This window comes from Amphibalanus amphitrite, unplaced genomic scaffold (assembly GCF_019059575.1).
Source record: "Amphibalanus amphitrite isolate SeventyFive unplaced genomic scaffold, NRLGWU_Aamphi_draft 000173F_arrow, whole genome shotgun sequence".
Classification (NCBI taxonomy): Eukaryota; Metazoa; Arthropoda; class Thecostraca; order Balanomorpha; family Balanidae; genus Amphibalanus; species Amphibalanus amphitrite.
In genome coordinates, this window is record NW_024881668.1 from 54,263 (window position 1) to 80,908 (window position 26,646).

The 26,646-nt window shown below is 52.9% G+C and overlaps 1 protein-coding gene across 1 annotated transcript; it reads right to left on the bottom strand.

Moving 5' to 3' along the window:
• Positions 1-24,345: 24,345 nt before the first annotated feature.
• On the bottom strand, positions 24,346-26,286 carry LOC122383782 (piggyBac transposable element-derived protein 4-like). The gene has a single exon (XM_043370538.1). The coding sequence runs from the start codon at positions 26,284-26,286 to the stop codon at positions 24,346-24,348; it is 1,941 nt and encodes a 646-aa protein (XP_043226473.1).
• Between the last annotated feature and the right edge of the window lie 360 nt (positions 26,287-26,646).

Sequence of the window (26,646 nt, forward strand, 5' to 3'; positions counted from 1 at the left end):
TCTGGTGACTTTAAATATGCATTCACTTTAAAAAAGAAAACATTGCATATTCTAAAATGACGTCATTTGCTTTTGACAAATTGAAAGTGTAATTCTTGCTAAGTTTACTTTATGCAGTGTTTTTATATACCAAGCTTGATTGATGCTTATCTGTAAGAATTTCTTTTGACGCCGACGTTGGCAAGGGGCAGCACGTCGGCAACGTTCGTGGTGATTTTTGAATTTTGGTGTACGTTGGTGTAGTGGGCGTTTCTTGATGCTAATTGTGATTGGTATGTCCCTTTTTATTTCTATTCGTATTTCTTACTCGAATTTTAATTTTAACGAGTTTAAGGTCGAAGGTAACCCTCGGAGCCTCCGTCATTTTGCGCTGCAAATGTCACGGGTGCGTCATAACTGGTAGCAATGCCCGCTCAATTCAGTTGGGGAAACTACGAGGCGAAGATCGAAAAATTGATCGGTCAATAGGGCTGTTCACGACGTCGGTTTGTCCCGTTTAATAAACCGTAAACATGTTTATTTTTTTTAAGGACCAATCAGCGTCGACCTGATCCTGACGTCACAGCTCGTCAATGACGTCAGACCGCCGTAAAGCGTAAATGCGGTTGATGCCTCAGAGCATCAACATTGTGTGTAAACGCGTTTATCTGACAATGATGGCGATGTGCGGCAAACTCGTGAAGCGAGTTAGGTATGAGTTAGGAAATTTGAATTCGGACAGTTCAGGGGCTGGTAGGTGGGTGAATGAGTTTCAAAATAACCCTGCACGGGTTGCAGAGGACTGGAATGGTAGGTTTTATTATATCATTGTAATTAAGACCTATTTTGAGCATCATTCTCTGCTAACCAGCGTCCAGCGTCGTTGGTATTTTGTGATGAAAACTGTCCTTATTCTTAGTCAGGGGAAGGAGGCCCAATTTTGGGCCGAATAACGCAAAATTGGGTAGAGCTTAGCAAAGGGCGGTTTCTGAGACAAAAATGACTGCTGAACCCGAATCTGACCGGTGCGCACCTCTAACTAATGATGCACCACTTCCAGAGCACGTGCAACTGCGTGGTTCTTCTTTTTTGAAGAATGGTACCCTTTTTATTTATTTTCAAATAAAATTAGTCGTTTAGTTGTGTTGTATTCCAAAACTTAAATATTATAGCCAAAATTCATTGCATAAATGAAAATCCTAGCTAACGCATATCGCAGACAATCTATGACGTCACTGTGACGTCATTTATTCATAAACTGACGGGAAAATGAGGTGTGACAACAAAACATTTAACTTTATTCACAGGATACGCTCATTAGCGGGTTCAAAATGCATTGAGCATGCTCAGAAAATATCTCCCCGTTGCAAAAAGTAAAAATCGTCTGGATGGAGGTACCATTTTGGCCTACAGGGGGCGAAATCCGTGGAGTGTGCGTTTTTACCCCAAATAGTTTTTGTGCAATAACTTTTGATACAATGCTTGCATGTCGTCCGTTTTACCATCGTTGTGATTCTCTCACCGAGACACATCGAATAGTATGCAAATTGACTTCAATTGGTTAAGGTTATATTTTACCACAGTTCATGAGCTCAGGTCGATTATCACACTAGTGAAGGTTATGACCTGACTGGAAATGATCATGTAGTTTACCAATCGCTTTGGATTATCAAGATAATCGCATGGAAAATGCTTTCATTGTTCTTATTTGGTTTGATCAAAAGCTATAGCTGAAAAATTGCTGATGACGTTTTCAGGACGTCACATGACAAAATTCAAAGGTAGGTATAGAAGTCGTTCATATATGTATTGGCGCCGCAAAGCATTCGTACCGCATGCAGTATGCTTGCGAGATTTTAGAATTAGATGTGTGCTTAACAGGCGTAGTTTTAGTTTATTACGTTGGCATACGCCTACCTAATAAGGTGGGCGTAAATTTCGTCACAGAGAGTTTCACATGTGTTATGTCCCAAGTTCTTATCAATGTCTTGTGGTTATTCATGTTCTTAGACGTCACATACCCGAGCATTGAAAAACACGTAAAAACTAACCGGAGAGAATTTGATTCTAGTTGGTTTTATTTATCTCTTCTGGTAAACATACACACACACGCACAGGCGAACACACATAATGTACCACGGCTACTATCAGGAGGCGTTCGGCTGCCGGCCGCCGGCACGGTGACTCTGTGCACCCTGGGCGGTGGCCCTCGCCCAGAATGTCTGTCTCGTCCATCCAGCGGACGCGTCTCGTCGTAATGATACAATATGTTCCGTCCCATTCTGTACAGTACACGGCATACGCACATAGGTAGTATCCCGAGTGCTTGGCACCGCCGTTAAGTTGTACGACGCCAACCAGCCGGTACGTGAAGTCGCCGGCCACTGGCCAGGTCGACGGAGCAGAGCGACTGGTCGTTCGCGACGCAGGACTCGGATAGATGCGCCTGTTCCGATGCGTCAGCCGGCTCTCCCTTCTTCTTCCGCGCACTGCCGGCCGTGCCCTAGGGCGCGGCAGACCGGGGCTGGCCCACAGGTGGCGTGGTCCGCCCCACTCGGTCGAGGAACTCCGTGACGTATTTAGCCGGCCCCGAGAGCACATCCTAGAGCAGGGGTCGGCAAATGGTGGGGCATGCCCCCTTTGGGGGTAATGGAGCCCCTCGGCGCGGGGTAATGGGGGCCTCTGAGAAAGCCTTATCTTAGAATTAATGTCTCCCTTGATGGGACAGACATCACGCCTGTTTGGTCTCAGGGTTCAAAGATCGAACACTAACCGTCGCCCCTCTATTGGCGTTTTCATAACAGCTAACGTAAACGGGGAGGGGCCGGTCGGACCCCAGCCTCTCGGCCTCTGAAATCTGAACTGGAGCTTTGCGGTAGAAAAATGAGCGTGCAACCCGTGACGATAGGAAGACGCTGCTACCCAATTTTAACCTTCGCACTTATAGGGGACCCCCCCTTTTCCTCGGGTTTTCGCGAATAACTCGCGCAAAAAGCGGCCGATCGCGATGACATTTTCAGTACAGGTTTATCAATTTTATACATCGTAGCTAGAATTTCGCAACCATTTGAACATATACCAAGTAATTTTGGTGCCTTTGTAACATGTTACGAAGCTGTCAGTGGTTGTTGATGCCTATTGCCTACTATAAATACCCGACAGGACGCCTATTGGTTGACCTGACCTGACCCGACCTGGCCTAAATGCACGAAGACATCTGTGATCAAAACTTAGATAAAATTCGTGATCAGTACCCCGACAAACTCCACAACATCCTCACTTTACAAAGTTCTGACAGGTCTCGATTTTCCGACTTTTTGGGTCATTGAGCCGACCTGGAAGGTCAATCGATGACCTAAGACCTTAAAATCGCGTATCATCAGCTTCCTCTCGTCACGGGCACACGCTCGTTTTTTCCGCGAAGCTCATGCTTGATCAGGGGCCGAACGACAAAGAGGGGTCCAACGAATTTCTCCCCCCATAAATTAGCGGCTGGCAAAACACCAATACGGGTGACGGTTAACTTCCTTGGCCATTGGGTGACTTAAGACTTTCAAAGGGTCAATGACAATTGTGTAGTAGATCAGAACCCGCTGTACCTTCTAGAATTGAAATTTTATGACATTCCATGACCTCAAGAAACAACTGCCTAACAAGTCAACAGTTATTTCTGTCAATGTTTGACATGTTTTATGGCAGATAAAAAATGATCGGCTCGAGGGTAAAATTGTGTTGTGATCCGACGTTTTTACGTAATAATACCCGAAATACCCAAAGAGTCACGGAAAGGTATGACATTTCAGTGAGCTCGGTTGTGTATGCAATGGTGTCTGATAGGGTGGGGGTAATGGCCCTGCCTGGCACCCGAAAAGGGGGCACGACCCCGGAGGGCCTGCCGACCGCTGTCCTAGAGGCTGGGGAGCGGCCCCCAGAGCCGGGTTCGCGTTCTTGGGCGGCCGGGCACTCGCATAGCAGGTGTGCGACCGTGTCCTCTTCGCCGCACTGTCCGCAGAGAGGGCTGGTGGCCACGACAATCCTGAAGAGTGTGGCCCGGACCAGGGGTGAGCAGCCGTTGCGGATCTGCGAGACAATGGTCTGCCCCATCGGTCGAGGTCGTCGTGGCCAGGGGTGTTCTCCAGATGTGGGTGATGCTTGGAGTGATCGAGGTTGAGCAGGCCGGCCAGTGTCTGATGGCGATGCGCGCACAGGCCAGATCAACTGGGATCCGACGCTGGTCGCCTGATGTCGCCGCGATGTTTGCTAGGCGCTCCGCTTCTTCATTACCCTCGACCCCCGCGTGGCCCGGGATCCACTGGAGACTGATAGCTCTGCCCCCGGCCGCGGCAGAGTGCAGGAGAGCCCAGATGCCCTGTGTCAGGGCCGATTCCTGCGCTGCCGGGCCTCGGCTGAGCAATTGGAGGCCGGACAGGGAGTCCGAGCAGAGCAGGACAGACCGAATGGCAGCGAGAGATGGCTCCGGCAGTCCCAGGAAACATTTTAACGCCTCCGCCATCGCCGCCAGCTCCGCCTGCATGCTGCTGCATACGACTTCTGCCGGTACGGTACATTCGATCTTGCGCCCCTCACGGTGCAGTTCGAGGAGGGCTCCTCCGCCGCCTTTCTTGGTACCGTCTAGGGCAGAGCCATCAGACCAGATTGTGAGGTCTGGATTTGGGTACGCAGCCAGGGCCTCCAGGGCTGCAGCCTTCCGTAATTCTGGTGGGTCAGTCCTCTTGGTAGGTTTCGGAAGCTTCAAACCGAAGTAGACGTTGGTGTTGTACTGCTTCCACGGTGGTTCTGGTGCAGTGTTTGTGGGGCTACGGGCACTCCACCCAGTCCAGCTTCCCCGCACACCCACTTCCCCACTCGTCGGAAACAGGGTCGATGCTGGAGGCCAGCAACGACCTCATCTGGCGGCGACGGCGCCGGCACTCTCACCTCCTGGGCTTCCTGTTTCTTCCGCATCCAATGGAGGTGGGCTCTGTACTGCAGTCTAGGTGGCGGTGTCTTATCAATGAGCTTCCGAGCGGGATCGTCCGGCGGGAGTCGCGTCAGGCGTCCATACTCCCGGCCTGCCAGCTCCTTGGCCCTTACTGCCAGCTCCGGCTCTCCTTTCTCCAGCAGCCGCATACTGGTACTATTCAATCTCTTTTGGACTCAGACGGGCGAGTCGGGAGAGCTCCATAACTTACGTCGTGCCCGTCATCATCAATCTGCAGCTTTGTCTAAAACGGTTCCATGTGTGCACCAAGAGCATCTGATAGTGTCGAGCCGCATGCATGTTGAAGGTGTCACCAAGCTTCAACTTTATAGGGCAATCACGAATCCATGCTCCTTTGATACAAATGAATTTTCACTTGCAATGTAGTCCCAAGAAAATGTACTTCACACAAAACAGGTTTACGAGGAGGCATTCGGTTGTCAGATCATTTTTGTTATTTGTAGGTACTGTTTTGTTCCTGCATCGTCTATCGTGTGGTCTCGCTTCGATCTTAGATTGTTTTCCTCAAATATCCAAGATATTTCACCTTCTTACAAGGGTGGTTTTTGCTCTTTTTCATAAACCACAGCTGTTTATTTTCCGTTTCCCAGTCTTCAGCACAAGCACAATTCTGGGTCAATTCTTTATCGCTTGCCAAACGCGCGTAACGAATAGGCTGAACCCACGCTGACTTTCCGTTATTCATAGGAATGAATATTTACTTGAAATATAAAAAATATACAATTTGAACTAAAAATAAGACCAAAGGAACGATGTTTAGTCAATTCAACGCCAACAGCATTTTGATTTAAATGCCGTCGCAGCGCCAGAACACGGTAAAAATGATATAAAAATATCCTGTTTCACGTGATTTATCAATCTGCTGTACTACTTCATCCAGTTTGACCAAATCTGTCAGGTGGTGACTTGGACTGTCACGTTCTCAACGTGACTCACATGTACCTCTGGAAAAACGATTTTAGCATGATCCGACTCAGAAATGTTCATAGATCATGTTTGCTTATTTTCCCTTCTCTGATTTGCATACGACGGGAATAAAGTTAAATGATTTAAGGACAAGACGACTTTTTCAATTCATTCATAGGTAAATGACGTCACGGTGACATCATCGGCTGCTCGAACATTGCAAAACTTCAGCTTTCAATTACGCCATGTGTTCTTAGCACAGGGACAAAATCTCAAAACAATATCTCACATATCAACGACGTTACACTACAATTCATCAAAAAGGTACCATTCTCCAAAAAAGATGAACCACGCAGTTGCACGTGCTCTGGAAGTGGTGCAACATTAGTTAGAGATGCGCACCGGTCAGATTCGGGTTCAGCGGTCATTTTTGTCCCAGAAACCACCCTTTTCTAAGCTCTACCCAATTTTGCGTTATTCGGCCCAAAATTGGGCCTCCTTCCCCTGACTATCTCGCAATATGTCATGATATGAGACATATTTTATCTTTTCTTTGCACCTTTTACAGTATCGTCTCAACTGCTTATTAGTTGTCACTGTTTGAGTAAACACTTGTGTTTCATAAACGTAAACACCATGTGACGTCACAGCCGGGAACGTGCCCCGAGGGCAGTTTATGTAAACCACATAAACCGACGTCGTGAACAGCCCTAAAAAATATACTTTTGATGACCATATCAGTTGGGAAAACTACGAGGAGCCAAACAAAAATTGGATCAGCCAATCAATGGCTGGAGTGGGCTGTGTGATGACCATATATCATGTCATAAAATCAGACTTTAAAATAAGGCATAAGGATGTTTTTTAACCACACAAGGCCTACACTCACTCTGTGCACATTTAACTGGCGGCTGTAAATCGCAGGGTGCCGAAATTCGGCGTTAGCGATTTTGCGCCGAAATTTCTGCATGATTTTCGCTGAAAGTTGGGTGTCTATTTGCACCAAAATTAAGCCACTTCTACATAAAGCATGTGTGCACATCTACCAACCAAGGTTATATCAACCAGGCAGAGCATTCTGGGCCCAAGCGTCTGAATTAGTTGATGTTTCTATGGAAACTCAATTCCACAATGCGTGTAGTGTGCACCAATAGTGTCATACCGTGAAACAAGGCCCGGGACGGAAGTTCCAGGGCCACAAAAATTTGCAGAGCTGTGCGTTTTAGACTGGCGGGCACCAGCGAGGGCCAGGTAGTAGAGAAGCACATGCTCCGGCGCGTCAGCCTCTTCTTGGCACATTGTGCACAGTGCCGCAGGGCATCGCTTGTTCGGCCACTGTTGACATGCCGCGGAGAGGAGACGGGCGATTTAGTGCAGCAGGTACTGGAATGTGCGGCCCCAGTGGCCCGCCCTCATCTGGTGCACCGAAACGGCATCCTCTCGGTCGTCTCCGAGGAGGGGGGGGGGGGGGGGCTGCAGCGTGCTCCCAAAGAGTGGCTTGAATAGTGACTGAGGCCAGTTGTTGCGCCATTGACGCGAGGCCGTACAATGAAATCCCCGGGTCAGAGAGCTGGCGTCCGAGGGCAGGGCAGTCGCTTGTCTCGCCAGGTCGTCCACGCTCTAATTCCCGTCGATCCCGCAGTGGGCAGGAGCCTGGAACCCACTGCAGGATTACTTCACGATGCTCTGCGATGTTTAACAAGGTCTTCCTTACCTATCTCCGCGCCCAGGGTGGAAGCATCACCTGCAGGGCGGACGCTCCCCCGCTGAATAGACTCAGAACGGTTTGCGAGTCGGAGCACGCGACGACCGGGGCGAGGGATGTCTCGTTCCGCACCGTCTCCAGACTGCCCGCAGGGCGAAACTGATATTAGATTGACTGGTGTGTCGTAAAATTTGGTGACTGCCTTCCGCCGAAAAAATTATGCGGCCGCCCTGCACCGAAAATTTCAGTGGCCGCCATGCGCTGAATTCGGCGCATGCGAAGTTACGCCGGACGGGCCCTGAAATTTTCGGCGCAATTCCGTCACTTTGCCGGACTTATTCCGCATAAGGTGTATTTTTTCCAGTCTGGAACTGAGAACTCTCGTGGAAGCTAATCTAGGATGGAGTATCTGATTCGGTTCCAGTGATCATCCAGTCTGGTCTTGAATTGGTTGAGAGTGGATACCAGGATCACGCAAGGAACCAAATCAGAACCAAACTGAACAAACCAGAACAGAACAAACCACCTCTCATGAACTAACCAATTGCTGTCTCCCCCTGCTCCACAGCTCTCCAGGATGGATTCTCAGAAGTTCTGCCTCAAGTGGGACGGGTTCCAGGGCAGCGTCACCTCCGTGTTTGACCAGCTCCGCTCTGGAGGGGAGCTGCTGGACGTCACGCTCTGCTGTGAGGGACAGCGTGTCTGGGCCCACAGGATAATGCTGTCTGCCTGCAGTCCGTACTTCAGGGAACTGCTCAAGGTGGGTGATTGGGCTATTTACCTACTAGAGTCCGAGAGAGTCATTGGGGCTGATGACAGTGTAAATGAAATGCCAGATTGACTTATAATCATGATTGTAGTGAGTAGAGTTTATTGAGTTGAGTTCTTAACCCACTCTAGGGCTACCAAATTTTAATGTGAACATGCATTTCCATGCAATAAGTTTTGCCTGCTCGGAAGTGTCCTGATGAAACAGGGAATTGAAAATATAAAGATTAACATGACATCTATAGCAGAACTGGAGCAATGTGCACCCAATACTGCTACCTTGATTGCCATACTTATTTTTTAAATGCACTGGAAAGGAAAGCGTCATGCATTCCTTTTTCACCCTCTTGCATTGACATTTGTTGTATAATTTGGTTACAATTTGACTTAAAAACTTTCAATGCAATGATAATTGTTATTCGAATATGATAGCAGTGGCATTTAGTTATGATACTGACAAAATACCTAAAAGGCTTTGAACTTTGAAGTGTAATTGTATTTTGATTTAAAGAGTAAAAGACATGCTTTAAATCTAGAAGAGTAATGAATTTTCTTCACATGCATCCTGATTCCTGAATAACTTTAATAGCGATGTGGAACGTCAAACTAACAAATACATATGACGCTTGTTAAGTAGAACGAGAGCCGAACGTTCCTTCCGTGGGCGGTCAGGCGGGCCGAGAGTGGCGGGTCTGCGAGTCGATAAGGGTCATTTTACGCTTCTCTGGGTGGCTGCCTATGTTCTTGCAGGTAGTGGTCTTGCACCTGCAGCTCAGTGCTCACCCATAATGATACTCTATCAAGTAGTACACTCGGGGGCAGATTGATGTTCCACCACTCCCTACCCATCGGGCTCCCATGGCTCCCGCACTGGCTGCTGTCAGTGGCAGGACTGGCAGCACTGGCATTGGCAGGCAGTGCTGAGCAGTGCTGAGGGCAGGCAACACTGGCAGCAGCCACTACTGATCCGTGGGAGCCCGATGGGTAGGGAGTGGTGGAACATCAATCTGCCCCCAAGTGTACCTATAGCTGTAAAACGCTGATGCTCATTCCCCTTCCCTGGCAGGCTCGGCGGCTAATGCTCCGGGCGGGCTCCTTACCGATGACGGAGGAGGGTCCTTCTCTCCGCCGCTGAGGGAGCTCACTGAACTACCCTCTCGCCCCGCGCCATCTGCGCCGTCCTCACCGCCGGCCGATCCGACCAACGAGAACGACACAGACGCCCTCCGGCACTGCTGGCAGAGGAAACTGAAGGAGAGCGTCGCTCCCGGACTACCCGGTGAGTGCGGGCTCGAATCCAGAGCGGGGCTGAACTTTTAGGTGCGATTTTAGATTAGGTATTTAGACACCACCGCTCTAGATTACCCATATGTTTGGCCAGGTGATTAGTGGTGGTATAAAAGGCAGTTATATTTGTAGTCCACTGAACTGGGCACACCATGGTTGTTGCTGAGAGTAGAAATATGTTTGTTTGCTTGCTTTTTTAATATGCTAATATTTTACCGACGTTTTTGAAATCAAGAATTCCAGAGACTCATCTTGACCTTTTGAATTTTCAGTAGTGTGGATAATTTATAGCTAGTTCATTGTCATTGATGTGTAAATAAAATGTGCTGAATTATTTTGAGCTACATGAGGTTGGCGAGAATTACTAATCAAAGGGGTTTTTGCTACGGGCGTCTGCGACCTCCCCCGTCCTGTTCCACGGCCGCTGCTAGCGCGCTGCCAGCACACGGGTCAAACTGGGTTTCCACGGAGACATTAACAAACTCGTATCTCCAACACTGTCACAATCTGTGACGTCAGCTCGCGAAATGCGCTATCAGCGTGGTAGCAGCGTCCAGTGAAACACCGCCGGTATTGGAGTGCCTGGCGCCGCCCATGACGCCTCCCGGTGGGGCGCGCCTGGCGCCGCCGCTGCCGCGTGACCCGGGGCGGAGTCAGCGGCTGGCGGTCCAGGGACGGGCGGCGCGGCGGCCCGGCAGAGGCGTGTAGACGGCTGAGGAAAGCGGCCCTCTCCCTTGGACTTTTGAGTTTGTTCCTTCAATACTACTGATTACGGTATTCGTATTCGTGCTGAATTCAGTATTCGTTCCCAATACATTCAATGCCTGAAGTATTATGTAAATGGCTCCCGCAACATAATTATCAACCTCTTTTTTTGCGTAGCATGGTGGTTCCATACGCTCAGACTTCACCCGACGGGCGTTCCCGTCTTTTCTCCGACATATTATCATCTACATCATTTTGTTTGTCTAATATGGTGGTTTCCATTGGCCCCGCGTTTACCTGACTGACGCTTCCCTCTATTCTCCGACAGAGGGCACCTACCTGCACCAGCCGCCGTCCCGGTACCTTTTCCCCGGAGCGGAGGTGCTGGTCGATCCTGACGATTCGGACAGTGACAGAGACTCGCTGGATTCGGACCGCGGCAGTGACGATGAGGTGAGTTGGTGCGAAAGGGTGGGTTCGATTCCAGCCACGGGAAATTGTATTTTTCGGTTTTCCATATTATTTGTGTATTGTTACACTTGCATGGATCAGCGTCCTTAATTGCTTTCGTTGATATCAAATTTCGACTTCAAAGTGCGGAGCTGCTTCAAAACTGCTTTCTTTCGGCACATTGTGTCGCAACTCAGCAATAGCTTCGCATCTTATAATATTACAGGTTTCCTATAAATATTTTATATTTATAAACATCAAGGCACATCATAGGTAACCAATATTCATTCTAGGATGTGTTACCACACATCATCTCGGAGAACATCAGGGCACTAACACCGCGTCCCTTCTCTTTCTCCAGTCTCCGACTGCTGAGGGCGACCATCCGAACAACTCCACGGATACTCCGGAGACGGCAGTCACTCCCCCGCACACCGACTCCTGTCCTCCAACGCCTCCTAGACGAATTACAACCTCTGGAGCATCATCAGGAGCACCGGGAACGTCTTCTTCATCACCTGCTGAGGAGCAACCCTCGGCTACACCGGCGGTGAACCTTTCTTCGACATCTGATATCGAGATGGAGCCAGAAACGGTGGGTTCGCCGGGCTCAGCCCTGAAAAGGCCGATCAGTGAAACACTAGGTGGAGAGGAGGGGAGCGGTGTGAAGAGACCGGCGTTCGGTGGCGGAGGTGAGCCTGGCGTGTCTCCCGCCACCGCCAAAACCGCCCCCGCCCCCGCCCCCGCTGGAGACAATGGCGGCGCGCAGACTGCGTCGGAAAACACCACCGGCGCAGCTGAGGCGATCATCTAATCTACCACTTCGGGATTCGGTATCAGGGGATTCGGTAGAACACACAATGGGGATGTCAGTTCGGTGAGGGTGTTCGCTCACACCATTGCTCATAATGTTAGACAATTAACCACAGATGCTATTTTCATACAGAGTCAGCGCGATGTGCGCTAACTATTTGTGTCTAGTTGACTGATATGCTTAGACTGCAGATTGGCCGAGATAGGAAGTGCCGTGTGGAATGTGGAGTGTGGCCAGGAAGCGGAATTTGGGTACTCAATTGAAGCGATTCCTTTGATGGTGATCATGTGAGCTATTTTGGAGCTATGAGCCAACAGTGAGGTTATTTAGGACTGACATCTTTGGAGTTAAACGGAACGGAACGAGCCAGTGGCTAGCATTGGGTAGTTTTAAGCCATTGGTGAGCTAATTTGGAGCTCGGAGCTCAGGATGAGCTAATTGGAGATTTAGGAGGATGAGCTAATTTGAGCTATCCTGGAGCCCTGCGTCAGTGGTGAGCTAAGTAATCCCATCTTTTGGCGTGTAGCCGAACAGTCGCTCCCCAAATAGGTACTTCGGTTTATTCGTAACGTCTTTTTATGAAACACCAGAGGTTTCTTGTATTCAGTGCTCCTCTCCAATATTGACTCGTGTTTATGAATGAATTAACAATTTCTTTTATTAGTACGGATGATCAGTTTGATCACGATGTAGATAGACCGCAAATAGACCACGGCACCGGGCGCCCGTTGCCGACGCCGTTCAGGTGCACACCGTCACGGGCAGAGATGAGAGAACGCGGTGGTGTGGACGTAGTGGCCGCGGGTCCGGCCGTTCCGCCACCGGCACAATCGACGGCGGGCGCTCAGGACGGCCGGCCCCCGCCCGCCGTCCCTCGGAGAGAGCATTTGCCTCTCCAGGAGGAAAGCCGGCGTCTGCTTCCACGGCAGGCCCTCCAGTCTTAGAAGAGATCTGTAGGGGGGAGGCATGGGCGGGGTAAGGGCTCTCGAGTGCAAATCGCAACCAACCCAACAGACGTACCCTGTGAACCCAACAGTCTTCTTTTTTACGCTCAAAGAACTTTATCGGCGCCACTGAACTGGCGTCTGACGCAGTACGGTGGAAGTCAGCACTGTTTCATTCTTAGTGTAAATCCGGAAATGCTTGCAACAGAATGGGTGCTACTTTTCCGTGCCAGGCTGTATGCTGGCACCAGGGCCTCTTTTTCCATCATTTGGTACCAGCGATCCCTCGGTCATTGTCTGCTCTGAGAGGACTTGGCTGAGTCTGTCTCTTGAGGTGGCTCGTACGTTGACTTGTCTTTACCCCGACCGTCCGTGATTGTCATAACGGTTCGTCGGATTTACATATTTAGTGTTGGACGGTGAGCTGAAGTCCTCGTCATGTCATCTGACACACGAGTCACCAGACGTTGTGGTGGTATTCCAACTAGAACATTCAGTGTTGGCACTGTTGTAGAGAATATGTGACCCGTTGGAGGGTTGGGTTACTTGGCCGGTTAATTTTGATTTCAGTACAGTCCAAGTGAACTGGCGGATCAGCGGAACAAACCGTACGCTCCTAGGTACCCCGAATCTACGGGATGTTATCCCGTGCCGCCACTGGTGGAAAGTCCACCTCCAGGTGACAGCCGTCGAGCTGGTTTTCTGCCGGCCACCACCCGCGCACAAGGATACAAGGCACGTGGTCAGTACCACCGTCTGTAACATCACGAGATGACTTGACGTTGACCGCCGGTCCGACGGTGCTGATTTGTCCTTCTATAATAACCCGACCAAATTCACAAATTCACATCTGCACCATTACCTGGTTGTATGCCCCTCTCTTTGAACTCAAAGTACACGAGGTTGACTACGTGTGGATGTGGATGCGACGGTGACTGTTGTTGCAGTTGGCCTTTCCGGAACATCGGCGGCAGCATGGTTCCACCACCGTCCGGCACCGCCTAGCACTGTGTCCGCACTTGGAGCAGTGCCGCCACAACAGCGGGCTGGGTATCCAGGGTCTGAGCTGGAGATCTTGGAATCACGCTCGGATGGTCTCCGGGATTGCGTTTCCAATGCAGGAGAGGCGCAACCCTGGGTGCGGCTGCCCATCCTTAGAACGGAGTCGGCGTACCCCGACCACGCTCTGGGGTCGGAGGTAAGATCTCCTCAGGGACTTATGCCAGGGAATGTGCCTGTGTCAGAGCTTCCATGATATTCTGTCGGGTGGCTGGTTCGCAGGTCACCGGTTCTTCTATGAAGCGATCTAGTCGGGGCAGAGTATCTGCTTGTTCGGGGCTGAAGACGGTGATCAGGAGCGCGACAGATGACGTGGGCCTCGCAGCCTGCACCTCCTCAACCAGGGTGTGGATTTCCCCAGCGATCAGGAAGGGACTGACCCCGGAGAGAGATTCGGCCGTTTTGATGCCGAACGAGGATGCGGGTGCACCTCGTCGGTTCAGCTGCTTGACTGTCCACGGCTCACTTCGGAGGAGCGTGTCCCGCCGATGCACATGTGAAATATTGGCCCCACCAATCTTTCTGAGATAGCAGACCTGTCGGGCAGCTCAATGTCAGCCATGATCCTCCTTGGCCCTCCTTGGCTTCATTAGGCACATGATCAGCGCATCCTCTGGCTGAAGAGGACACCGTTTGCTACAGCGGGCGATAGTATAGCTCATATGCAGCGGGTCCTAGCAGGTGAAAGACAGTCATGGCCCAGCGTCCACCGGGTAGGCTGCGCTGCTTGCTCGCTGCAGCAGTGGCGGCCAGCCGGACGGCCCGCCGGCCGATACGCGGTATCGAATCGTCACATTCTCTCCGCCAAAATGTGGGAATTTACAAGTTAACACATTGAAAAGAGCAATGCCACTTGTCCTCACACAGGGACAACTCGCGAACCCTCACTTCTGGTCGCGGCACACGTTATGATCTGGCGGCCGTCGTCTGCACCCTTGTGGGAAGCTCCGGGGCGTCGACCGTCCCGTGACCCCCTGAGGAGAGGTGAGTCGGGTCCCTCCGGAGCCAGGCGGCACACTGAGCCGAGGAAGCACACATGTTGCTGTTTGTGAGTGGACTGGCGGACCAGCGGAGCAAACCGCATGCTCCTGGGTACACCGAAGTCATCCCGTGCCGCCGCTAGTGGAAAGTCCACCTCCAGGTGACAGCCGTCGAGCTGGTATTCTGCCGGCCACCACCCGCGCACAAGGATACAAGGCACGTGGTCAGTACCACCGTCTCTAACATCACGAGATGACTTGACGTTGACCGCCGGTCCGGCGGTGCTGATTTGTCCGTCTATTATAACCCGACAAAATTCCGGCATGAGCCTGCGCATTGAGCGGCGCCAGCACCAAGAGAGCGCGCGCCAGGGCCAGCGCCAGCATTCGAGCCGGTGCCGGAGGCGGCGAGGTCGGCACGGGAATCACGAGCGTCGGGATATGAATCAACAGTCCCGCCGGCAACGGAAGGGGCACTATAGTACTAAAGTACTTTTTATAGTACTATAGTACTATAGTACTGGCGTACTATACTATTTTTTATAGTACTGGCGCTCGTGGCGGCGGTACAGCGCGGGCGCCCGGACCAGGGCCGGCAACGGTGCCTGAACTCGCATCAGCACCGGAGACCAGCGCGCAGGCAGCGCCGGTGGTACCCCCTTGGGCGACGGGGTTTATTGCATCTGACTCCCGGAGGAAGCGGGAGCCGTAGAAGACTCGGCTCTTCCTCCGGACTACACGTTTTTTTGACAGGCAAGCAGGTTAACTCAATGTGACCCTTCTTGCCGCAGGCGTGGCAAGTAATCGCCACGTCCCATGTGGATTGTCCATGCTGGTGATCCATACACACATACACAAATTACATGCATGCATACATACATACATACATACATACATACATACATACAAGTAGCGTAGCCGTACCAGCATGCAGCCCCCAATCCGACCATTTATCATCAACTCGCTGCTCCTTCTATAAAGACTGTCGTGTGAGAACGGGACTGTATTTGTCAGTAATATGCGCTCTCAAGACCAGACTGTGAGGTGACCAGCCCTTACATAATACAGGGTGATTCAGAAAAGTGTCCCACATTTGTTTTCTGAATTATTTAAAAACTTGGTAACATAGACACATGTTTATTGCATCAAAAGAAGCAGCATTTCATGGAGATTTGTTTGGAAGCAGCCAGCATGGCAAAACGTGACAGGTGCAGTCAGTGGAGCACGTGCTCCAGATGGCGTCCATTTCGCGACAGGCACAGATCAGCCCTGTGCTTGACTTCTGCTACCACTCGGGCGCAGGTGGCAAGAGGAATCCTGCGGACTTCACGCCCGATGGCAGCCTTTAGATCTGAGAGGTTTTGGGGGCTGCCTTGGTAGACGCGGCTCTTCAGATACCCCCAGAGGTAGAAGTCGAGCGGCGTTAGATCCGGGGAGTGCGCCGGCCAGGGGTGCGCCGTTTTCCGGCTGATCACGCGGGCACAGAAGTGCGTCTCCAGCCACTCGAGGGCGATGTTGGAGGTGTGAGGCGTCGCACCGTCCTGCTGGAACCAGAAGAAGTTTAGCTGTGTCTGATGTTGAGCTTGTAAGCGTTTCCAGAAGCGATTGAGCGTTGTTGTGTACCGCTCTTTGGTGATGGTGGCTGTCGATCCGTCTTGGTTCTGGAACCAAATGGGTCCGATGATGCCTTTGGCGCTGAAAGCGCACCACGCCGTGACCTTTTGGCTGTGGAGTGGCTTTTCCATCACGATATCAGGTCGCTCAGCGGCCCAAATCCTGCAGTTCTGGGTGTTCACGTAGCCATCAAGGTGAAAGTGCGCTTCATCACTGAACCAAATGTTCTCCAGAAAGGCTGGATCGGATGTGCACTTTTCAGAAAACCATCTGGCAAAGCTAGACCGCTGCTCTTGATCGCTTGATGTCAACTTGTGATGAATAGTAACTTTATAGGGCGTAAGTCCAAGGTCCTTTTTAGCGATTCGCCACACAGAGCTGTAGCTACCGTTGACCTCTTGTGCGAGCTTTCGCAGTGATTTTGAGGGGTCGTCGTTGATAGCCGCCTTGACTTTTGCGATGAATTCTGAAGTTCTAGCAGAAGACTTTCTTCCACTCCGACCCTTGTTTAGGTTTCCGACCGATCCCTCTCTCAGGAGCTGTTCACAGAGTCGAAGTATTGTCTTTCTATCTGGAGTTTTCCTTGTTTGAAAATGGGCCCGAAATTTCCGTTGCGTTAAGACTATTGATTTGGTCTCCCAGTAAAACTGCACGACCTTTGCTTTTTGTTCCTTACTCAAAGGCGACATGATGAACAGTGTTCTCACCTACTTCAAATAAATTTACATTGCACGTGCTTACTTTCACAGCAAACAAAACGTGTTTTTGTCGTACCATGCGCTTTGAATTTGAAAATGAAATGTGGGACACTTTTTTGAATCACCCGGTACGAAGGACAAACACCGACAAATACATTCCTACAACGAAATTACATGATCACAAGAGTACGTCGTATCTTAACAAAACCCAAATTATATGTATAGACAAGGTGGCTGAAGGGGAGGTGGTGGGGTGCGCGCACAACCGATCGCTACCGTGACCGGTCACCGAAAGGCCGCGCCGCCGCGCCCCACCCATGGATAAAAGAGTCTGGATTGGAAACTCCGCCGGCTCACTGTGGCGCGCAGCGTAACCGGGCGACTGGCGCGCCCCTAGCGGGAAAACCCGGCTTGATAAGGAGGCGGCGGCGGGCGGCGGTATGGCGATAGGACGATAAGGCGGCGTTCTCCCATTGCTGCACGCCGCGTCTTTTAAGCTAGGCATCTGAAATTTGGCACAGCTACTTTTCAATCCTTCCTGCAGGTTGACCGAAAATGTCAAGTATCTATGACCTTCAGTTTCTGAGATTTGGCTTCACTTCCAAGGTCATATCACGGTCGTTCGTAGTGTTCCGTGTGAATTACACACACGCATTGAACCATTTTCGACCGACTTTTCGGTTCGTTCACCATGTCTGTCGTCTCGAGCATCAATAAGAGTGTACTTTGACCATATACATGAAGGTCGAGGTCAAGGTCAAACAAGGTCACCGCCCGTCACTTGCAGATGCTTTGTTACTGATCTTCAGTATTAGCTGGAATGAATAATAGGCAAGATATCAGCCGATTGAAAAGCACCGGCAATTGCTTGATCTATCAACAAATTATAATAGCTCGTTACTAAATAGTTCGAAGTACTTGTTGTCTACTTATTCCCAGAAGCAAGCATCCCATTTCAAATATCGTTCCACAAAGAAATAGTTAGGTGCCTACAATTCTCTCAGGCTCTAGAATTTTCATGATTGCTCTCTCGTCACCAGAAAGTAGCCAAACAATAACCACGCTGACTGCATTGTATTGATAATGCACATCTGTAATGATCAATCTACCTAAGGTGTTCAGTCAGCGCCACCACGTCAGCAAAAACGTACGCCTCACTGATTCGAACAAAACATATCTAGGTACACGTTGTCATTCGACGATTCACGACCCGTACGTCTTATAAGCCACGGAGCTTCAGCAGCTTGCGGGACTGCCTCCTTGGGCCGCTCTTCGCTGCAGCAGAGCTCAGCTCCCGGCAAGTGGAGTGCAGCATGAGTCGCATGTATCTCGCGGTGATACCTGTCAGCACACGCGGATGACAGCGCAGCTGGGACGCCAACACCGTAGCCGGCTTGCTAGCCAGCACACAACGGACCAACCGCTCCAGAATCTTGGTCTCGAAGAGCATAGAGCGCGCGTGCACACTGAACGACACATAACACTCCCTGACAAACTCGAACAGTTTTGTCCAGTTTTGAAGGGTTTCCTTTATCCATGCCCCACCCGCGAGGTCTCGTGCGCGAGTGACGTCATGCGCGCGCAGGTCAGCGAGCCGAGCGATAGAAGAGTTTTGGGGTAAACCTGCGGCCTCCCCCAAAACCGGCATTTTTGCCGCATGCGAAACAGGGGCCGCTGGGTTCCTGCACAGAGGATGGCCGTGACCGTACGCTCCTGGGTACTCCGAACCTACGGGATATCATCTCGTGCCGCCGCTGCTGGAAAGTCCACCTCCAGGTGACAGCCGTCGAGCTGGTCTTCTGCCGGCCACCACCCGCCCACAATGATACAAGGCACGTGGTCAGTACCGCCGTCTGTAACATCACGAGATGACTTGAGGTTGACCGCCGGTCCCGCGGTGCTGATTTGTCCGTCTATAATAACCCGACAAAATTCCAGCATGAGCTTGCGCATTGTGTGGGCCGGTAGTGCCTCTAGTAAGGTGCAGTGCCTCTAGTGCCTCTAGTGAGAATGGGCACTATTATTTGAGGTGGGTGCCCATTCTGTCTGTTACGGAGGTCCCGACATGGTGACGCTTCGCGTGAACTACAGGCCAGACCGTTGCACCTAGCGCGCTGAAATTATATAATCTATCGGCATGCGAGATCGAGCGAAACGAAAACATACATACCGTACACTCAAACAACACATGTTCACACATCATCACAGACGCAAACACACTCATGCACACAAACACCAACCCAGATACACACCCAGGTGGCCTGGTGGGCCAGGGTAGGCCCACCAGGCCCGACAAACATGGGCCCGGTTCCCGGGCACCTGCGGCAGGGCGCCCAGGACGGGACATCAGTCCTCTACAGTGCTACACTGATCAGTCCTCTACACTCATCACTTTTTCTGTAGGTCCTTGAGCTTGAGGCAGAGGGCAGTGATGTGTCGCCCACTGACCTCGCTCCATTGGAAGTCGTTTTCTTGCATCCAGTGAGTAATAGCCGTTGTCGTTGACGGAACTCCCCTCTCAAGTAGCATTTTAGCATATGCGAGCTCAGAAAGGCTCCACGGGCGGTTGGAGCTGCGCCCCCTGCCCCTGGAGGGCATAGCGGGCGCCGCGGTCAGCCGGGCGTGTATGACTTCAAAATGCTCCCTCGGTGGGGCCACGTCCGTAGCCGGAGGAGCGGGGTTTGGTGGGACCACGTCTGTAGCCGGAGGTGCGAGGCTCGGTGGGGGAGGCGAGGATTCAGCTCCTGGAGAGTCGTCTTCTTGGCGAGAGTCGTCTTCGGGTGAGTCGTGGGGGACTGGTTCTTCCGCCACGATGTCCGCCAAGACAAATGGCTCCACGCTGGAGCGGGGGTCAGGGTGGACGCCTGCCATGGCCACGAACTGCTTCACGCCCTCGATGTCCCGCTCGCGGCGGGACTCCATGTTATAATCCCGCTGAGCGGTCGGGGCCGAGTGGCGGCGGAGGCTGCAGAGGTTTTCAAACTCAGGATACGTGAGCTGCCCTGCCCGCATCTTCTCCACCGACAGGGTGTTGTGCCAGCGGCGGCTCCCCACCCCCATAATGGCCTTGAGCTCATCTGCGCCGATGCCGATGATAGCCAGCAGTTGGCGCGACTGGCCCAGTTGGGCGGGGTACCGTTGGATGGGGAAGACTTGCGGTTTTGGTGCGTCTCGGAGGTGCTTCCTCATATACTTGAGGTAGAACGCCGTCAGATCTGCTTCCGCCTTTAGGAAGAACGCAACCGCGCTTCCGTGTTGGTCCTTCGTCTTCCCGCCCATGTGCTCAACGAAGCGTCCTAGCTCCGTGTCTTCGCCTCGGCGGAACTCGTTCACTGTTACTTCCGCGAACACCTGTGTCCGTTGGCCTTGGAACAAGTTGGATAGTATGAAGAGCACTTGGGCGAAAAGCCGCGCCACTGGCTCCAGATCTTCTTGGCTCGCCGTGAACCAGTTTTCTCTTATCTCTCGGAGCCAGTGTAGACCCCGCTCTCGGACCTTGCCGGGGTCGCTCTGGTAGGATTGCACCTTCCGGTCCCGACGGGCGCGCTTCGCTTCTTTTCTGGAGTCGGCCGCCATCGTCAGCTCATAGTCAATGAGCTTGTTGAAAGCCTCGAGGTACCCCTGCCAGCGCAGCTCCAGGTCATCGGGAACCACGATGATCCGGCCCCCGATCATCTTGGTCACCCACTTGAGCGACATACACATCATATACCCGGTCGGATACTTTTCTCTCAAAAAATCCGACAGGGCGCTGCGCAACGCTTCTTGCGAGGATGTGTCCGCCATCAAGACCCGAAAGTCGAGGCTCTCCAGAGGCTTGTCGTGATCCAGGATGTTCGATGCACGTAGCAGGCGCGTCAGGTGCTGCGTGTACTGCCTTTTCGTGTGCACGTTCTTGAACGGAATGTTCATGACGCTCCATTCGGGTCTGAAGGGCCCCACCCGCTCCACAGACAAGCGATGCAGATCTTCCCGCTGTGTCACGTAGCGTGTTGGAGCTGCTTCAGACGAACCGGCAGTCTCACCGTCTTGAGTTGGGCCAGGGGGCTTCGGAACTTCTGGGCCGTTTAGCAGAGGGAGGCCAGTGGCCTGGGCGCAGGCCCACGTCCTGGCCACCAGTCGGTGCCCAGTGTTGGGTACCTTGATGAGCACTTCTCCTTGATCATCCCCTTCATGAACCTTGTTGCGTTTGAGGTGCCGGCTCAGGCACTTTCTCAGCCCGTACCCTCCGCTTCGAATCACTTCTCCGCAGGAACACGTCCGTTCCGTGTTGGAGGTCGGCGCGGACCACACTTCGATGCCCTTGATAGTCCTCATCTCCCCGGCCAGTGGGCAGTCCTGGCCGCCAGGGCACTGGGCGACATGTTTCCGCCGGTGGTCGCGCTGAACTACACGGGCGACGACAGGTTACCACAGTGCCACTGCCGTGGTCCAGCCCTCTGCAGGCAGGAAGCTGTCCACTGCAGGCGCACGTGAGGCGGCGGCGGCGGGCGCGCGTGAGGTGGCGGCGGCGGGCGCGTGTGAGGTGGCGGCGGCGGGCGCGCGTGAGGTGGCGGCGGCGGGCGCGTGTGAGGTGGCGGCAGCGGGCGCGAGTGAGGCGGCGGCGGCGGCGGCGGGCACGCCTGAGGCGGCGGCGGCTGGCGCGAGTGAGGCGGCAGCGGCGGGCGCGAATGCGGAGGCGGCGGCGGGCGCACCTGAGGCGGCGGCGGCGGTTGGCGCGCCTGAGGTGGAGGCGGCGGGCGCGCGGGAAGCGGCGGCAGTGCCCACTTCCACCCACACGTCCGTGCTACGGCCCGGTAACCCCTCCTGCATCATACGTCGCGTTGCTACTCGGGCTCCGACCGGAGGTTAACCTTTCATGTCCCAGTTGGAATCCGACCAGTCGTCCACAAAGGACGTTGATTTTACAGCTTCAGGAAGCGACATGCTGTCCGAATCATACGGATTGAACGTTGGATCCTGAACATGATCCGATACCGGGGAGGGTGGGGACGGTGGTTCTGGTGGTTCCGGAGGGGGAGGTGTATCTGGCGGGGTCAGAGGCCGCAAGACCGACTGTGGATGTCTCATCACGGGAATTGATACGAAGTAGCGGTTAAAGCACCGTACCGGTGCAGAAAAACTCACAGCGTGGCTTCAAAGGCGAGACAGGAGCGTCACACCGCACTCTCCGACACACTCGTCGAGTGTCGGAGTGTCGCGACTCGGCGCGCTCACTCACAACTCACTGCTCAGCGGTCCGGGAAGGCCGCCGTCATGGCCAGCCAGATGGGCAGCTGAAGGGCGTCGGCCACCCGCTCTCTCCGCCTCCGACGTCCAGCGGTCCAGGATGGTGTGGAGCTCATCGGTAGTCGAAGCCCGTGTTGCGCCGCCTCTGGCCAGGTTGAGGAACTGGTGCCGGCCGAGTCTGGATCTCAGGCCGGCATCCCGCGCCACCGAGTCTCCTATTAGGAGGTGCAGCGGGGGCGCCGAGCGTCGGAGGTGCCGTGAGAGCCATCGGTGTGCCTCTGGGTCGCTGACCTCGAGCACGTCCATGCTTAGCGGCCGATGAGCTGATGACCAACTGAAGAAAGAAACAAACATCCGTAAGTACACATAAATTATGGTCAGACAGCAAACAAAATGACACGGGCAAACAGGGCCGCTGCCAAACGGCACACAGATTCAGTCATCAGACTGATTTTTTGCCGCCACAAGTCACCTCCTACCCAGCTAACCTTAACTTGGCCATGCATATGTCTGATTTACAAGTGCCCAAGTCTGTGCCCTGCCATACTGCACACCAGTGCCGCTGTCGGTACAGTTTTACCAGAAGGTACACGTTACGGTCCAGTATTTCTCCTCGTGGACCTGCATCGGTCTTCACCCACTGGGTTTTACGTCAGTGGCGCCGCACTTTGTTCACTGCTGCCTTGTTGTGCAGTTCGTCACCGTCCTCGTTGGTGTACCGCACCCACCACTCCGGACACACCCTCACCGACGCCCAACGAATCACTTCATCCAGGGTTTTATCCTGGAAGTACCCCACATCTGACAAACTGATGTTCTCCCGCACCCACCACTCTGGACACACCCTCACAGACGCCAAACGCTGCATGATCCAGATATAGCACTACAGTGTATGCATGCGTTTTCTCATTTCAGCTCGTATCATTCCTTGGAAATAGCTGGTACCTGATAGTGTACCGACCATGACACTTTTCACGAACCTTGCCTTGAACATGGGGAAGGCGCTCTTATGGATTTGGCCACCATGACCACACATGTACTCTTGAATGGACTCATAGTCGATATTCGGCATTCCAGCCCTGTGCTTAGCACTCAGACTTGCTAATTCAACCTCCTTTGGAACTGAAAACTGCACCTCTGTTTCACCACTGGGCTCTATGTGACCAAAATCATCGTTCCTGTCATAAGCGTCGAGGCGCTCCACAAGGTCACGCTTCTTGCCGGTCACCTTTTCTCCCTTTTTGCGAAGGAGAGCCTTGAGCTGCTCAGTTCTCATGTGACCGTATTTCTCCATGATATCTCCAAAAAAAAACTTATATCGCTTAACCCAGAACCAGAACCAAGTTAAGACAGTCCTTTTTTACCAGTAGGGTCATAGAAGCTTGGAACGGTGTACCTCCTAGAGTTATCAATAGTTCCTCCTTAAGTAATTTTAAAAATGAGTTAGACTTGTATTATAAACAGCGTGGGCTAGTGTTCGATGAAATGGTGTAATTGTACCGTGTTTTACATATGTACAATGTTTGTTCATCTACCTGTAACCTCGTTCGGCCCAAGTGGCCTGCTGTTACATGGAATACATGTTATGTTATGTAACCCTCGCACGACCAGGCCATTTCTCATAACACGAACGACCAGGGGGGGGGTTGTTACGACCCCCCCCTGGCGTTTCGAAACGGAAGGTCGTAGAGCTTAGCGGAAAAAACCAACGGATTGCTCTCAACGAGATCTCGCGATTGGTGGTATATTTTTTGGTCCTAGGTCAACATTTGACCTACTTATGACCGGTCAAAGGTCAAATTTTCCGAAAAAAAATCAAACCTTTTCAATTTTGCGCAACGATTGCGGCAAAACGGTGAGAGATATTAACTTCAAACCTTCAACAACGTATTCCCCACTCAATTCTGCATCATATATGGTGTTTTTGGTGTATTTACCCTATAAAAGTAAGAGGCCTATTGCTGATGAGTGATATGGTGTCACATCACCCTCCGGTGTTTGTCCCGATTCGTCGGCTGTTGACCACTGCTCCGCTATAAATACTGTAGGTAACGACTCAGAAAAGTGTATTTCCAACTTCCAGCAATCAATTCACAGCAAACGATGTATCACATATCATCACATATGAAAGACACATCATGAAAGACACATCATCACAAGTGACCTCACAACACGTGTGACTCGTCACCTGCCAGCCACTGCCGCTCACTCCACGCCGGACGGGCCAGCGTCACAGCTGTTGCAGAGAGGAAGGCTCCGCTTGCTGTGCTTGCGGCACACCGGCATTTTGCACTTGCAGCACCGCGACTTCACCTTGTTCACGTTGGTGTGCCGACTGCGCTTGTAGCCGGCACCCTGCTGGTCTGCCACGCAGGTGGCACACCTGGCGCGTGCGGTGGTGGGCTCTCGGCGTGGCTGCGGCTGGGCCGGTAGACGGCTGCCCAGGACGTTCTCGATGGCTGCTCTTGTCTTCATGGTGAGCCCTTCAGCAGGTCGAAGCAGGATCAGCGGCTTCACCAGGGAGAGGCCGAGCTCCCTCAGGAACAGCTTCCTGTCGCCGTGCTTGGTGTCCGAGAAGGACCCGGATGCCGCGCAGATGACCCAGCCGTTGAGAGCCGCCACGTCCAGCATCAGCAGGAAGACAGCCAAGGGCCAGCGCCGCGTCGCCACCCGGCAGGTGTAGGTGCCGATCATCTGGTCGACCGTGTCGACTCCGCCCTTGGTCTCGTTGTAGAACAACATAACCTCGGGCTTCTTCTTGCCGTCAGCGGCGACCAGCGGGTTGGCGTGCTGGGTCGACAGCAGCAGCACGTTCTTGTTGGTCTTCTTGTTGTAGGACGTCACCATGATGTTCTCGGACCAGTAGAACTTCGATGAGTTTACTTCTCTCCCTTCGGTCTTCTTTGCGTCCTCCGGCAGGTGTCGACGGTTTGCCATGACCTTGCCGACGTAGGTGAGGCCCTCTGCGAGAAGCTCCTCACAGAGGTCCACCGAGCTGTAGAAGCGGTCGGCGGTCACGTTCCGGCCGGTGCGATAGAACGGCCGGACCAGATGATGGACCACGTTGGACGCTCCGGTGATGTGGAGCTCAGGGTCAGGATCTTCAGCCTTGCCGGCGTACGGCATGATGTTCAGCATGTAGCGTGATCGGACGTCTGCTACGTCCCGGAACAGCAGGCCGTACTTGTCCGGCTTGTTCGGCATGTAGATCACGAAGCCGCACCGACCACGGTAGGCTCGCAGCGTCTCGTCGACGGTGATGCAGTCTGACGGCGTGTAGAACTTGGCCAGACGGCTGTTGAAATCCGAGAAGACATCTCGGATTGCCGCAAACTTGTCCCTCTTGCGCCGTTCTTCTGGGTCGGCTCGATTATCGAACCGGAGGATCCGCTTTATGTAGACAAAGCGGTTCTTCGTCATCGTCGCCCTGTAGAATGGCCTTGAGAAAGGCCCGTAGAGCAGGTCGTCGATTTTGCAGCGGCGGTCGCCCTCACAACCCCGCAGGAGAACGAGACCAATGAAGGCCCGTAGCTCCATCAGCGTCACGGGGATGTGGGTGCGGTTGCTTGCTGCTGCGAGGCGCTCTCCTTCTTCATTCGACCGTTCCAGAATCTGCGTTAGCAGGCTATCTGGAAGGAAGAGGCCGAACGCGTCCTTCGGTATGTTGACGTCCTTCGCCGCTCCCTTTGGGCCCGGGCTGCCGCGCATGATGTTGCCTGGGCGGGCACGGACACGGTGATTGGGCGGCACCGTGGTCCACACCCACCCTGTTCTTGACAGCTCTTGGCCACCAGCCTGCTCCACCCGGGTGAAGTTGGCCGCCGGGCGGTCAGCAGCTTCGTCTTCCGATGCCTCGCTGTCTGAGCTGGGAGCCACGGCATGGCCATCGCCGCTGGGACCGGGAGTCCCTGCAGCAGCAGCGGCAGCTTGATGCGGCTCGCCGTCCACTTCTGTGAAGTCGGTGACAGCTTCCGGCTCTTCATCCCAGTCGCTGTCATCGTCCGATTCTGACCGGACCTCAGGATCGCTGTCGTCTTCCTGCAGCAAGAGCTGGATCTCTTCTGCTGTCAGAGGCTGGCCTGGACGGCGGGGTGACCCACTAGTGCTAGGCTCAGCCGCCCGCTTCCTGCCTCTTGAGCGTGGCATCTTGAGCTGCCCGCGCAGGAACCCTTGAAATCTTGAACTGATTGCATTTGCCGAGCGCACCCCTTTTATACTACATTGCAAAATTTATCTACTTACATCTAGATCAATCATGCAATATCTACAAAAAAATACGATCGCTGCTAGCCGTCAGCCAGTCAGCGCCCGAGGGTGCCGCCCACCCGCGGGGCGCAGCCAATCACCGCCCGCCGGCATGATTTTCCCGAATGTTCCCGAATGTTCCATGTTCCCAAATGTTCTGGAATGCCCAAGACTGCCGCCCACTCGCGGGAAGCAGCCAATCACCGCCCGGCGGCATGACCTTCTCGAATGTTCCCGAATATTCCCGAATGTTCTGGAAAC